This window comes from Bos indicus, chromosome 18 (assembly GCF_029378745.1).
Source record: "Bos indicus isolate NIAB-ARS_2022 breed Sahiwal x Tharparkar chromosome 18, NIAB-ARS_B.indTharparkar_mat_pri_1.0, whole genome shotgun sequence".
NCBI classification, from domain to species: Eukaryota; Metazoa; Chordata; class Mammalia; order Artiodactyla; family Bovidae; genus Bos; species Bos indicus.
In genome coordinates this window covers 16,321,956-16,338,530 of record NC_091777.1, presented here as the reverse complement: position 1 = coordinate 16,338,530, position 16,575 = coordinate 16,321,956, and the positions used below count along the sequence as shown (strand labels likewise).

General features: G+C 34.7%; 1 protein-coding gene across 2 annotated transcripts in view; it reads left to right on the top strand.

The window, feature by feature from the left end:
- The window catches only part of ITFG1 (integrin alpha FG-GAP repeat containing 1), a 295,883-nt gene that overhangs the window by 143,675 nt on the left and 135,633 nt on the right, over window positions 1-16,575 (top strand). For both annotated transcript variants that reach the window (XM_070771930.1, XM_019979391.2), the window contains exons 9-10: window positions 4,228-4,322; window positions 8,180-8,352. In XM_070771930.1, coding sequence (XP_070628031.1) covers window positions 4,228-4,322; window positions 8,180-8,352 — 268 coding nt within the window. The remainder of the gene's footprint in view (window positions 1-4,227; window positions 4,323-8,179; window positions 8,353-16,575) is intronic.

Genomic DNA, 16,575 nt, shown 5'->3' with positions numbered 1-16,575 from the left:
ACGACTGAAGCGAACTTAACAGTAGGAGCAGCAGAGGTTCTTATTCATTAGTTCTGGACAGGGGCGTAACATTTCTAGTAAGTTCCTAGGTGATGTTGAGTCTGTGGGACTGGGAGCCATACTTTGGGAATACTGCATTAAAGAACCTGTGGTTTACAGTGTTAATGGGTAATCTGGGGCCAGAACAATGAGTTGTAATTTGATTAAATGATTAAATGATACCACAGGTCAGTTAATTTCAAGATACTGAAAATGTTATGAATGTTTAAGAGGAAACATAAATGTCACCTTGCTCATATCTATCTTCTTTGTCCTCTGCTTAATTAAAACCAGAAAAATTATTACATCAAAATTCATTATAGTCCATTTTGATGGAACCTATTTTAGTGTTTTCTTGATTTTTAAAATTAAAGTTTTGGGGAAAGTCAGTTTGAATCATATCTATCTCATTAAAACTATCTGTTTCAGAGAAGAATTTCATTTGAAATTTGGTTAAGGTTAACATCAGATGGAAATTAACATGTTGTTAGTGTGAACTTTAGTCTCTAGCAGTCCTGACATTCAAAAGGCCAAATTTTATGTCACATTTTATAAAATGAGTGAGTAGAAATGTGATTCCTTCTGTTACAATTTCACTTGAACCTTTGGGAAGTAATTTATCTCTCAAAGAAACCTGAGATATGTAACATGCTGAAATCCTAAGGAGAAGACAGTCTGAAGTTAATAATTCCTGGGACTTCTTTAAGAAATGCATGCTAAGTTCGCAGAGTGGTACCTGTATCAGCATGACTTTCCTCATAGTCACATTATTTTTCAGAGAATTTGCGTATTACTAGTTCTTAGCCTTGTGCCTCTGACTCATATGAATCATTTTTCCTGAAACTACTTTCTTCCTCAGGCTTATTAAAAAAGTAAAAAATTCCTGTCGTCTGAGGTTTAAAAACAAAAAAGATACATAGATTGTAAAAGACACAGGCTGTGAAAATATTCTAGATTAAAGGAGACTAAAAATAACTGGCAGGAGATCCAACCAGTATACTAGAAGGGCTGAATATTCATTGGAACAACTGATGATGAAGCTGAAGCTCCAGTCCTTTGGCCACCTGTTGCAAAGAGCCAACTCCATGGAAAAGACCCTGATGCTGGGAAAAATTGAAGGTGAAAGGAGAAGAGGGCAGCAGAGGATGAAATGGTTAGCATCACTGAGTCAGTCCATGGACATCAATATGAGCAAACTCTGGGAGATAGTGGAGGACAGAGGAGCCTGGCATGCCGCAGTCCATGGGGTCGCAAAGAGTTGGAAATGACTTAGCAACTGAAAAACACAGCAAAAATAACAACTAAATGCAATTCTACCCCTAGACTCTGGATCCTATGTTAAGAGGGTCAAAAATGCTACAAATGACATTATTAGGTCAGTGAATGAAACTGGAATATAGATATAGTACAATAGATACTGTGTGAATTAATAGTTGTACTATGGTTGTTTAAGAGAATATCCCTATTCATAGGAAATGCACACTAAAGTATTTATGGGTGAGAGGCTATAATGTATATAATTATGGTTCAGAAAAAACAATGATTTCACAGAGCACACAAATGATCAAATAAATGGCATAAAATGTTAACAGGTCAATCTGGTTAAAATGTGTTCAGGACTTCTTGTACTACTTTTATTATTCAAGTTTAAGTTTAAATAACTTACAAATAAATTTTTTTTTTAAATGTAGAAAAGTGAAACGTGGAATTTAAAAGTTTGTTGCCTTTAAGAGAGAGAAAATTTCCTTAGGACATGAAGTTGGAATCTCAGAAATCTTTTCTATCACTGAGGAAGTGATGTGTCAAAAAATAGCGCTTTAAGAGTCAACATAAGGAGCACCTTCTTTGATAGAGTTCTAGATTTCTGTGGCCATATCTATAAAATATTACTGATAATTCTTACAAAAAGGCATGTTTATGATGTTATGATATGAGTTAGTTATATGTTTAACAGAGGTTATTTGCCAGTATTAAACTTCAGCCAAGTCATGGCCAAAATACTTGGGGGAAATAGGAAACTACTTGGAAGAAAGAGAAACTAGGAGAAAAGAAAAGTGTAAATCAGGATCTAATCTGAGTATTTTGCCTTTGGGGTAAAAATGAAAGACAGAGACTTGTTAACTATCTTCTGATTAGTCCCAGAATAATCACAATAAATGATTTGGCTTTTAATGAACCTATGATAGGAAGACCCAGTTTATAAATCACATTTTGCATTTAATTCTTACTTGGTGAGCTCTTGTTGTTTTTTTGTTTTTTTTTTTTTCTAACTATGATATATGTTTCTGTCCTTGGAAAGCCTTCTCCTTTCCAAGTATTCCTGCCTAGAGTTGCATCTCTCTTTCAGTAGCTTTCACAATAATTCAGATGTACTACTGCCATATCACAGATGTTTTCTATACTTCCGTTATTAATTCAACGGTTTTATTTAGTGTTGTACTCCTATAAGTAAGGGTTTGTTATCACACAGAGTATTACCTATGAGAATCATAAGTAAACCATGAAATTAAATCAAAGAAACTTATTTTTCACTATGCCTTTTCCTTGCTGAGGTCAGCTTCCATTGGCTAGCTTTTCATCTCACACAACCTAAATTTTTTTTTCCTTTTGAATACATTATTGGATACTTGATAGACTTGTTTTAGTTATATATATCTCTTAATATTGGTACTTAAACCTACACAAAGAAGGACTTCTTTAATTGTTAACCCTTATATAGCCATCCAAGTGAAGGAACTAACTACCTTGGCACACATTAAATGATACATTAAACCATTGCACATAAATCCATATTTATTCCAAAGAAAACAAAATAAGGCCCTAAATTTAAAAGCTACATGATTACTTCGTTGTGTGAATGTCCCTGTAGAGATTTAACTCTATGACATCAAAATTTGTAAGCTTCCATCAGGTAGGGGCGGTAGATAGGAGGGAGCACTAGAGGAAATGACTCCAAGTTCCTCAGTAACATCATCTCTGGAAGTCTTTGCAGACCATTGTACAGCTGTTTAAAAATCAGCCGGTTGGAAATGACGAGTGTATTCCCTTCATTTGCTTTTGTGTGTGTGTGTGTGTGTGTGTGCGTGTGTGTGGTTTTAATATTTTTTTAATTTAAATTTATTTATTTTAATTGGAGGTTAATTTGGTTTTGCCATATATCAACATGAATCTGCCGTGGGTATACACGTGTTCCCCATCCTGAACCCTCCTACCATCTCCCTCCCCGTACCATCCCTCTGGGTCATCCCAGTGCACCAACCCCAAGCATCCTGTATCCCGCATCGAACCTGGACTGGCAATTTGTTTCTTATATGATATTATACATGTTTCAATGCCATTCTCCCAAATCATCCCACCCTCTCCCTCTCCCACAGAGTCCAAAAGAATGTTCTATACATCTGTGTCTCTTGCTGTCTCACATACTGGGTTATCTTTACCATCTTTCTAAATTCCATATATATGCGTTAGTATACTGTATTGGTGTTTTCCTTTCTGGCTTACTTCACTCTGTATAATAGGCTCCAGTTTCATCCACCTCATTAGAACTGATTCAAATGTATTCTTTTTAATGGCTGAGTAATACTCCATTGTGTATATGTACCACAGCTTTCTTATCCATTCATCTGCTGATGGACGTCTAGGTTGCTTCCATGTCCTGGCTATTATAAACAGTGCTGCAATGAACATTTGCTTTTTTATTGATAAAAATATACTGGTTTTTTTAGAATCTAGATTGCAGAAAGCTTTATAACTCTTGAAATTTATGCTGTATAAAAGACACTTGAAAGTATATGTAAAGACATCCAAAATAAGGCAAATAATAATGGGTTACTATTGACATACTTAGTTTCCTCCCATGGCAGCAATGATAATTGTCTGAGTCACAAGCTACATTTTTTTAAGTGATGATTTTAACATTAAAGCCCTGAAACAAGGTGTTTTTCCAACATTGGATAAATATTTAACCAAAGAAAAGTGAGCAGTTTAAAACCAGTCATGTCCAGGTAACAGATAGCAAGGGCCAGAGTAATTCTTTAATTGAATCACATAAACTACAAAACCATGCATCAGTCAGATTCCTCAGTTTATCTAGAGTGATGCAGACTTTGAACAAATAGGAAATTTAATCTGTTATGTAAGAGCACCATTTTGTGGCCATTAATGAACTTTTTAAGTTTCTTTTGGCAGATGGAGATGGAAACATGGATCACTTGCTGCCAGGTTGTGAAGACAAAAACTGCCAGAAAAGTGTCATTTACTTAGCAAGATCTGGAGCAAAGCAGGTATATCTACTTGTTTTTTAATGTAAGTAAGGTTACAATCTTGGAAAACAATTTCAGAGGTTAGAAAAGTATTTGAAGAATCAGAAAAGAGAAAAAACAAAATAAGTTTACTTCCTCATTTTAACTTGTTGTTCAGTCACTAAGTCGTGACTGACTCTGCGATTCCATGGACTGCAACATGATGGGCTTTCCTGTCCTTCACTGTCTCCTAAGTTTGTTCATACTCATGTCCATTGAGTCAGTGATGCCATCCAACCACGTCAATTCTCTCCTGCCCCCTTCTCCTGCACTCAGTCTTTCCCAGTATCAGGGTCTTTTCCAATGAGTTGGCTCTTAGCATCAGGTAGCCAAAGTATTGCCGTTTCAGCATCATTCCTTCCAATGAATATTCAGGACTGATTTCCTTTAGGATTGACTGGTTGGATTTCCTTGCAGTCCAAGGGACTGCCAAGAGTCTTCTCTAGCACCACAGTTTGAAAGCATCATTTCTTTGGCATGCAGCCATCTTTGTGGTCCAACTCTTATCATACATGACTACTGGAAAAACCATAGCTTTGAGTATACTGCCCTTGTTGGCAAAGTGATGTCTCTACTTTTTAATATTCTGTATAGGTTTGTCATAGCTTTTCTTCCAAGGAACAAGTCTCTTTTAATTTCATGGCTAAAGTCACCATCCCCAGTGATTTTGGAACCCAAGAAAATAAAATCTGTCACTGTTTCCACTTTTTCCCCTTCTATTTGCCATGAAGTGATGGGACCAGATGCCTTGATCTTTGTTTTATGAATGTTAAGCTTTAAACCAACTTTTTCACTCCCCTCTTCCACCTGCATCAAGAGGCTCTTTAGTTCCTCTTTGCTTTCTGCCATTAGAGTGGTATCATCTGCATATGTGAGGTTGTTGATATTTCTCTCAACAATCCAGCTTGTGAGTCATCTAGCCCAGCATTTCACATAATGTACTCTGTGTATAAGTTAAATAAGCAGGGTGACAATATATAGCCTTGACATACCTCTTTCCTAACTTTGAACCCAAGTAAGGTCTTCATTCTCCTTAGGAGGACTCTTGTGTTCATATCAGCTTTTCTCCCATTAGTCTGTCTTTGAGTGTAATTCTCAGGCTCAGACGTGGCACCTTACTTTCTATATGACAACCAACACTCTGCCTCCATTTTAACTTAATAAAATGCATTTAAATCTATTTTTGTTGGTTTACTGAGAGAAAAAGTACTGCAATTGGAATGTATTGCAATGATTTCTCATAAAGAAAACCCATTCCTGTTTTTAATATTTATTTATTTATTTGACTGTGTGTGGTCTTAGTTGCGGCATGTGGGATCTTTTGTTGCAGCGCACAAACTCTCTAGTTGTGAAATGTGGGCTTACTTGCTCTGTGGCATGTGGGACTTTACTTCCTCAACCAGGGATTGAACCCACGTCCCCTGCATTGCAAGGCAGATTCTTAATCAGTGGACCACTAGGAGAGTCCCAAGAAGCCCATTATTGATCCTGCAGTTATATGGTCTGTTAGCCATTTATATGCTGGGAATATGGTAAGATACACGATAACTATAATAAAGAATTATGTAGAAGAACACCATATCTAGTTTCAAGGCTAATCTTGTTTTTATTTGTGATGTCTAGATCTATTTGGTTCTTTTATGTCAACTATTCTTGTAGCTTGTTGAGAAACAATTCAGTATCTGATAGTCCCAGCAGAGAATTAATGTGAGAATGATAAAAAAAAAATTTTTAATGTGGGAATGATAGTTTATGACATTGAGAATTTTTCCATATTGATAACACCTGAAAGGAAACCAGTAATACAGTAGTAGAATTAATTATATTTTCTATTTGGGGGTAAAAAAATGATAGAATGACATCTTGATTTTTATAGCCCTTATGGGTAGGAAGTATCACCTTTCATACTAAGACACTAGAGAAAACAAATCTTCAAATCTTCCTATAGTCAACATTCTAAAAACATTTAACTCTTAAACCCATAATCTGTATTATCTTGAACTTTTTGAAAGTTTTGAATCGCTGAAAATATTAGGTCAAGAAACTCCTCATCATTGGTTCATAGCTGTAAATATACCTAGTAATTGCAGCCTGTCTTCAAGTGACAGACTACTATATTTTCAAATTATGCAGTCATCTCTCTCTGGGAAGATAAATGTCACAGTTCTTTGTTGACTGTTAAGAATGTCACATTAATGAAAAATCTTTTTACTTCTTAGACCTTAATACATTTACCTTAACAGAAGTACTTTATCTTCATTAATAAACTGTCATCCTCTTCAGAAACTTGAGATAACTCGACATTTTGTGAAATTTCTCATCCTCTTCCAAAATAAAAGCAGCGATTTTTTTCAGTCATGTGAAATGTTAAAACATTTTGATGATATACAATACTTTTGCTTTAAGAAAGATTGAAAATTTCATTAGATGCATATCAGTTTTTTAAGCTGCTTGTTTTCTGTACATTTGCCTTTATAGTTAAGCCATATTTTTCCTTTTTCCTTGGCAAACTATGCTTTCTTTGAATACATAGAAAACGTTTGGGATGTTCTATATACTAAACACTTTTCAAGAATTCACTTTTTATGTAGTTTGGCTTGGAGCCACGTATATGAGCCACCTGCTTACAAGGAAAAAAATATCTGTGGGCATGTTTGACCTCCTGTCATTTCAAGCCAGCTGCACCTGCTTCTGTTTAGACATCTTTAGGTTATGTGCCAGTATCTAGCAATAGTAACTATTGTTAGTTGTGGACACATCTCTAATTTTCATGTATTGATTTCCAGTCTTCAGATTTTTAGTTCAGCTAGGTTATTAAAAGTAAAGATTTGGGCATTCAGAAGAGAACAGGCTTTACCAAAGCTCATTTTGAAATGAACCTATTTTCTGTGTTTTCTTCATTACAATCAGTAGAGAAATAAAGAATTTATGTAAAATGTAGCTTCCAGCTGTTTTGGCAACAAAGCTCATTCTCCTGGGCTGGGACGGCTTGTCAGGGCTAGTATTGTTTGGAAAGCCTCAGAGCTGCTTGTTTCTGAGTATGGTGACTAAACTCATCATCATGTATAAGAGGCAGAGCAGAACAAGGGAGACTCTGTCATGTTCTAATTTTCTTCCTAAACTGGTCCTTCCAAAGGATATCAGTATTAGATATTACGATTTTTAAAATATTCATTTATGTTTATACTTTCACTCATCACATACTCTGTTTATTCATTTGTTTAATTTTATCTTTTTCTGAGCTGCGTTGGGTCTCCATTGCTACACACAGTCTTTCTCTATTTGCAGAAAACGGGGCCTACTTCTCTAGTTGTGGTGCATGGGCTTCTCATCGTGTTGGCTTCTCTTGCTGCAGAGCACAGGTTCTGGAGCATACAGGCTCAGTAGTTGTGGCTCACAGGCTTAGTTGCCCTGCGGCATGTGGGATCTTTCCAGACCAGGGATTAAACCAGTGTCCCCGCATTGCAGGGTGGATTATTAACCACTGAACCACCAGGGAAGTCCCCAACACACGTTTTTAAATGGACAGTTCAACTAAATGTTTGATAATATCATTTCAATCCTAAGATTCCATATTCTGTGAAAAACTTTTTAAGGTTCTATATGCTAGTTCAAGGAAAGATGACTACTGATAAATTTTAAGGTAGACTTATTTTTTTTAGAGTGTCAGTTACCTACTTATCAAAGTAAATTATAGTACTCTGCCATTTTACAGAGATACAACTTAAGAAAGATGATACATATCTTGAGGATTTTTTGTGGATCATTTGTTTTACAAATGGTGATTTTTTTTTTTCTAAAATGACTATAATGTCTAATTTTTTTCTCTTAATCCACAGTGGATTCCTGTCCTACAGGATTTTAGCAGTAAGGGTACACTCTGGGGCTTTGTGCCATTTGTACATGAACAGCAACCAACTGAAATACCAATTCCAATTACCCTTCATATTGGAGATTACAACATGGATGGCTATCCAGATGCTCTTGCCATACTGAAGAATACATCTGGAAGGTATGGAAATTAAGTCAAAAGGAGAAATATGTGTAAGATACCTTCACTATGACACATTATACCTGAATAGCACCTAAATAAGGTACAGTCCCTTAAATAAGGAACACAGTGAATTCAGTTTCTGTTTTTCACATGGTCCCTGAACTTCTCCCAGCTGCTTAGAATACCTGTTCTTATTCTATTTTATAGACCAGTGAAAGGCATATTTTCACTCAACAAGCTTGGTCTTTAAAAGGTCAAAATTTTTATAAGCAAATGACTCAGTTACATTTTGAGTCTAAAGACTATGGATGTCACGAGTTCAGCCTAGGCTTAACTCGGTCCAGCCATTTAGCACCTGTGTGACTTGGGCAGCTTACCTAAACCCCTCATTGAGAGTAATAATTGCACCTCTGTCATGGAGTTATGGTGGAAAAAGGTGAGTTAAAAATAAATGAAGCAATTAACAAGATACTCATCATATGCCGACTTATACTATCAGTGAATGTTGCCTTACTGTTACTTGTTTTATAATGGTATCCAGAATTCACACATGACTGTTGATAATATTTGTAAATACAAAATTGTTTAGTACATTTATTGCATTATCACTAATTTTGAATGTTGTTGCTATTTTTTCACCTTAAAGAGAAGTACCAGTAGCTAAACCAATGTAGTTAAATTCACAGTCTGTTCTTGGCAGATTCTATTAATATGACTCTTCTGAAATTTTAATGCCTTATTGTATTTTTCATATTGCAGTTAGTTGTGTTTCTTACTCCTTATTCTTTCTTGCCTCTTAAATCATATCTATCCATAGTTTTCCTTCTGAGCATTAATTCATTTTTTGACTCTGGAATTTGTGATGATTCAGCTCACATTTACTACCAGGCTCATAATGTAATACAACTGTCCTGGGGAAAGAAACTAGACTATTGTTAATTTCAACATAAAACAGTTATCTAGAAATGTGATTTTTAGGAAACCATACATTATCAGTGATTATCCCTAAATATTTATAAAATATTATGAAGAATTGTACTTTAACTTTTCTGAGGACCTTGATTTGAATTATAGTCACTCTGAGTTGTATTTACAGAATTTTCCACAGATATAAGCATCATGCTCTGTAATGCAGAGTAGTATATACCACTCATCACCTATGTGTGAAGCACATCTGATAGAACCAAAAGAAATCTCTGAGTTGAATGTGATTTTTCTTCCTTTTAAATATATAGTGCCCTATAAAAGCAAAGAAATGTAAAAATCGCTTTAATTTGAACATTTACCCTATTCAAAAGAATAAGAAATTACATCTCAAATTCATTTAAGTCCATGATTACTTATTCTTAGAAAAACATTCAAACAATTTATATTTTGTCATAAAAGTTTTTTTATCAACATTTTCTCCTTCAAGCCATCAAATATTTAACTTACCTTTACCATTCAGTAATAATGACAGTGAATTGAATTTGCATGCGTTGTGTCCAACTCTTTGGGGCCCCCATGGACTGTAGTCCACTGGCCTCCTCTCTCCATGGCATTCCCAGGCAAGAATACTGGAGTGGGTTATCATTTCCTTCTCCAGAGGATCTGACCCAGGGATCAAACCCACATCTCATGTGTCTCCTGCATTGGTAGGTGGATTCTTTGCCATTGAGCCACCAGGGAAGCCTATAAATAATAATGATGATATCAGCAGCTAATTCAGTAGTGAACACTATGGCTCTATAAGAAACATTAAGTAAAAGGCAGTCATAGATTCTTAGAGCTTTTATAAAAGCAGCTGTTTAAAGCCCGGGGTTTCTTTTTTATTCCTTTGGGATAGATGAGAATTGAAGGATAGATTTCATTGCATCTCAGTGTTCATTAAATCACTAGATGAGAAAGAGTCCTATACTTGAGAGATGCGTGTCTAGGAGAATTCAGCATAATACATTCTTTGAAACATAAAAGAAGGAAAATAAGACATAGTGTGCATTATAATCCTTTTCTACTATTCAAATTTTGTTGAAAAAGCATTTTATAACTTTTAACTGATTTCAGGACTGCTGTATTGCTAAGAAGTCTTACAGGGTTGCAGTTTATATTTTTAAGGGCTGCTACCTGGAGAATTCTTCTTTTTTTCTGCAGATTTTGAAAATTAGGTAGAGATTAACTACACGGATGAGACTAAAAATCCACAATATGTGTTTCATGAAAAGAAGTTCTAAAACTGTGGCTTGTAAACTTGTATTTTTTTGTTTTCAGAGGAGAGTTGCTGTTTGGGCCTATGTTTGTTTTTTATTTTTTATTAAAGGTCTTAATTGTTTAAAGTTAACCTTTAAAATCATATTACATGAAAAATCTCTATTAATGACATTTTAGAGGCAGCAAGTGACTCTAAACAAAACAGTGTGGTCTGAGATCAGCCATTTTATCATCTGTCATCAGACACCACTGACTGAAAACCGTGGTTTTTCCCTTGGATGCCCTACTGCCGCTCAGTTGCCCTGTGTTTACTGTAATCTTCTGTGTGTAGTCATCTTATCTTACTTGTCTGAATTTTCTTCTGTTTTTTTTTTTTTTTGAGAGAAGAAGAGCAAAGTTAGAATGAGATTATTCCATACTGTGCTGTTAAGCTAATAATAATTCTGTTTTTATAAGTTTTTAATTTTGTATATAAGGAAAATTAATAAATGCAATGTATTCCTTGTCAGTTAATGCCAGGAATTAAAAAAAAGGGCTTTAGTTTATAAAGTGTTTTTCATGCATATTAGTTCACAATAATTTTTATAGGATGGTATTATCTGCATTTGGTAAATACTGGAGTGGGTAGCTGTTCCCTTCTCCAGGGAATCTTCCCAACCCAGGGATCAAATCCAGGTCTCCCACATTGAAGACAGATTCTTTACCAGATGAGCCAACAGGGAAGCTCAAATATGGAAACAGTCTCACATAAGTCAGATTGCTTGTCCAAGATCACACATTTGCAGTCAGGACTCTAAGCTTATAGAATCTAAATCGTTTTCCTTTCCCTGTAAGAAAAAAATTTAGAAGGAAGTAGTAGATAACCAAAATAATACATTTTTAGCAGAGGTTGGAGATGATGATTTGAGCAGACAGTAAAGGTCACTCTGACAAGAGAAAGAAGAAGCAAGCTAAGGACAAATAAATAAAACCCATAAACTTTCTGAGAGTCACTGTCAGAAGGGCTTCCCAGGTGGCTCAGAGGTAAAGAATCAGCCTAACAATGAAGGAGACATGGGTTCAATACCCGGTTTGGGAAGATTCCCTGGTGAAGGAAACAGCAACCCAGTCTAGTATTCTTGCCTGGGAAATCCCATGGACAGGAGAGCCTGGCAGGCTGCACTCCATGGGATCGTAAAAGAGTTGGACACGACTTAGCAACTGAACAGTAGTGGTTAGAGGAGATTGATCATGTACAAGCATGTGTTCTCTTTTGTTAGTTAATTTGTGTTTTGTTAATTCGGAAACCAGAGGTATAATTTGGGTGTGTTGGTGGTATACATTCAAGCTACCCTTATGAAAGACTGAAAGATAACCAGAAACAGGTTGGGATCTGGAACTCTGTCAAAAAGAATTACTGGGCACTTTTGCAGATATTAGCTAATTACCCATTCAATATAATCTGCATTTTCATCTTGACCCTCAGGTTTTTAGAATAATTTAAGTTCATATTGATACCCTGAGTCACCAAAAAAAAAAAAAGGCTCTATTTTGTTTCATATGTTCTGCTTTAGTAGGTAAGGAGATTGATGGTACAGATGCCTTATCCACTTCTCCGTTTCTAGCCACTGTTATTTTTCATTTTTATTATGAAATGTAACAGGATTTATCATGCTTTTTAATTAAATCCAATATGTTACTAATTTTATGTTTTACACTTCAAATGCTTCACCATAATCTTTTTTAAATGAAGTTAATCACAGTCTTTTCCATGAATGTGAAGATGTAACAGACTTCCTAATTTACAATAAAAGAAAAAAATTACACAGAATAAATCTTGATAGGCTAAGTCACATATTTCCATCTCTTCAAATGATTACTTCAAATGGGAGGACAGCCTGTTTCTAACATTACAACCTAGATTACTAAATCTTAGGATCTAAATCAGTAACTAACCCTTAGTTAATGAATAATAACACTGGGTAGGGAAGTTATCTGCATTCACAGCTTATTGAAGACAAGAATATTTTAATAAATTTGCTTAGGGTGTTTTATAGAATTATACATAGGGGTAGAGCAAGGTTGATTTTTTTAAATGTTTCTTTTTCAAAATTAATAAAGATACTGAATACAAGGATCATATTCACATACTTTGGACTTAATAAAATATATTACTTCCTCCTAAGCAAATTATTATAAAGCCTCCAGAAACATTCAGTATGTGATTTTTTTTAAATCAGTTTTTACAATATAGAATATCTTATCAAGCTTAAATTTACTTTCATTTTTACACTATTTCTGATTGCACTGTCTTATTCAGTAGATTCTATACCTCAGATGAAGGAGAATACTAAATTAGTCCAAAATTATATGGCAGAATAAGAAATTTACAGTGTGTTTGAAATCGTACCCTGGATACCTCATCACTGAAGAACTCACACTATTTAATCACTGAAGAACTCATACTATATTTACTCACAAACCGATTTTAGCTTCAGTAGTTGAAATTTGTAAAGATAAAATTTTTCTACAATAAGGTTGCCTATTCTTCTGCCCTAGTGAATATCATATTACAATTTTTCATCCCATACTAAAATGAAACAGGATTTACTAATTAATTATTAGGGAAAAAATTATGTAGATGATAAAGCACTGGCAGTCTCTGTTAATTCCTAAAAGAATATATATTAAATATTATTTATTGGCAATCAGTTTTAATCACTCTCTCAATAATTACTCCTGCATATTGAGTTTATTGTCATGATGTTGCATTCTTCTATAATTTTTACATTTCCTTTGAATCCATAGGTGTAGGCCCTTTGTGTTTGTAATTTTATTTACCTGTTATATTTTATTCATCAGAATTAAGGCTATTCTATTTTATTATTTCATTAATATCTGTGTTTTTGTTGTTGTTATAGTTGCTTTTAAAATTACTCCTATTTTCAATGATAACATGGGTTTTTTCCTAAATATTTTATTTCTGGTTCTGTATTTAATTCCTTCCCTTTTTTGCTTTCTTTAGATTTATTTTTGTTTTTCTTTTAGTTTATTTCATTGAATACTTAAGAGAATTTCTCCCATTTTCTTATTTTTTAATAAATGATTTTAAGACTATTTTCTATGTACTTTGCCTCAAACCACGTATTTTGATAATTAGTGTTTTTATTGTTCTCTTCTTTTGTATTTATTTGAAATTTCTCTTAACCCACACATTATTCTGGAAGGTTTTTCAAATGTTCATGTAAATATGTTCGGGGAGTTGTTTTGTGTTGTTTTCTTACTGTTTGAGTCTGTTGTTTATTGTTCATTAAGGTTATTGCATTGCAGACATGGAACTGTCTTGTGCAATACTTTCTAACCTTCTTGAGAGCTTTCTGGTAGTTTGATAGATAACTGAATGAATGGTTATTTGAAATATCATTTGTGTTAGTTGTGTTATTTAAGTCTTCTATATACCCTTATATATTTTTATCTATTTTTAAAAGTATATTAATCCTCTGCTATGGAAGTATACGGTTGTCAGCTTCTTTATCAATTTTTAATTTATGGACTGCAACCTTGATTACTAGGTGCATAAGGGTGTGTCCTCTGACTTCTTTTGTTAATTGTGAACTATCTATTTTTTTTCTTTCCTTTTTTCTTTTTCTTTAATGCTTGCTTTGAATTATTCTTTGTGTTTTTTGGGTTTTTTGGGGGTTTTTTTTGGTTTTTTTTGTCATACTGTAATCTCTGGGCTTCCCTGATAGCTCAGCTGGTAGATAATCCACCTGCAATGCAGGAAACCCTGTTCAATTCCTGGGTCTGGAAGATAGCCTGGACAAGGGATAGGCTACCCATTTCAGTATTCTTGGGCTTCCCTCGTGGCTCAGATGGTAAAAAAAAATCCAGCTGCAATGCAGGAGAGTGTGTGAGTGAAAGTCACTCAGTCATGTCTAACTCTTTGCGACCCATGGACTGTAGCCTCTCAGGCTCTTCTATCCCTGGAATTCTCCAGGAAAGAATACTGGAATGGGTTGCCATTCCCTTCTCCAGGGGATCTTCCCAACCCAGGGATCAAATCCAGGTTGCTATGCATCGGACCTGGGTCCATGGGGTTGCAAAGAATCTGACATGACTGAGCAACTAACCATAGCACAGCACATAATCTCTATCCTGTTTCTTTTTCTTAGCATTTACTCTGCATACATTTCTACCCATTTTAGCTTCTATATGGCATTTTATTTTGGAAAATTTTGCACTCAATAAAATGCAAAAATGTTAAATATACAATTTGATGAGTTTGGCTAATGTTTACACCTGTGTACCCGGTACTCCAGTCAAAATGTAAAATGTTTCTATGACCCTAGTTAATACCCAGCCTCGTCATACCCAGTGTTTTTGATTTCTATCAACAAAATTCAGTTGTACCTGTTTTTGAATCCCAGAACATTACTAAGAGTAATTTAAAAAGGCCCCCTCACAAAAGAGAAATATCATATTTACACATCAGATACTCAATATTCTCTGTAGAGAACAGACTTTCTTGATCTTTCAGCTTGATCTATATAATTAAATGTTATTTATCTGATCTATAAATTGGACACAATTTCAATCAAATTCCCCATTCACTTCAGAAGAAATTTATATTTTCATTCTGATATTTATATGTCAAAAACTAGATTAGCTCGATTTTGTTGTTTAGTCGCCAGGTCATGTCCAATTCTTTCATGACCTCGTGGACTATAGCCCACCAGGCTGCTCTGTCCGTGGGATTTCCCAGGCAATAATACTGGATTGGGTTGTCATTTCCATCTCCTGGGGATCTTCCCGTCCCAGGGACCAAACCTGCATCTCCTACTTGGCAAGCAAGTTCTTTACCACTGAGCCACCAGGGCAGTCCATTAGCTCAATTAAAACCTGGGTTAGTCAGAATGCTTGAAGAAACAACAAGGTGGAGGAATCATTTCTGCCTGACTTTTAAGACTTCTTGTGAAACTGCAGTAATGAAGACACTGCGGTATTTATGTAAGAATACATATAGAGAGCAACGTCTGAGTCCAGAAATACAGCTGTACATATTATGATCAACTCATTCCTTTTTTTTGCATAGGCACTAAGGCAGTTCAGTGGAAAAGGTATACAGATGGCCAGTAAACATATGGAAAGATATCCAATATCACTGATAATTAAGGAAATGCAGTTAAACCCATATGATACACTTGATAATACCCCCTAGAAGTGTTGCAGTTAAACAAGGCAATAACACAAATGTTGGTAAGGATGTAGAACAACTGGAACTCTTACACATTTTTTATTAAGAATGTAAAATTGCACAGTCATTTTGGAAAACTTGCAGTTTCTTATGAGGTTAAACATGTACCTTTCCTGTGATCCAGCAATTCCATTTCTAGGTTCTTTTGTGAAAGAAATTAAAACTTGAGTTCACAAAAAGATTCTGAAAGAATGTTCACAGTATCTTTATTCACAGTAGCACCAAATTGGAAGCAAAACAAAGGTCCATATCAAGAGAATAAATAAACAAGTCATGGTGTATTCATACAATTTAATAATGCTTGGCAATAAGAAATAATAATAAATTACTGAAGAAGGATAGTTAGCAGCGTGGATGAATCTTCAAAACCGTAGGTTAAGTGAAGAAAGGACCATATGATGGGAATTTTAAAAAACTGAATGTATGAATCTCTGTCTTAGTGGATAAAAAGCATATACTGTGGAGCCTAGATTCAAATTCTGTCTCTGTTATTACCTGTGTGATCATGGCAAATAACCTATCTCAGTTTTAATATCTGTTAATGAGAAAAACAATAATACCTACCTCATGAGGTTATTGTGAGAATCAAATGAGAATTTGCATCACACATGGCATAGCATAGCATGAATTCTATGTAATGTCTGCTATTATTTTAATTATTAGTATATTATTATATGGTCAAATATACCTTGATTTATCCTTGCCATTTTATCATTGTATTCATCATTTTCCTTATTTTTTGCCTTCTTTTGGATCATTCAAATTTCTGTTCCTTTTCTAGTTCCTAAGATGATTTGTATATTATAAATCTTATTTCTATT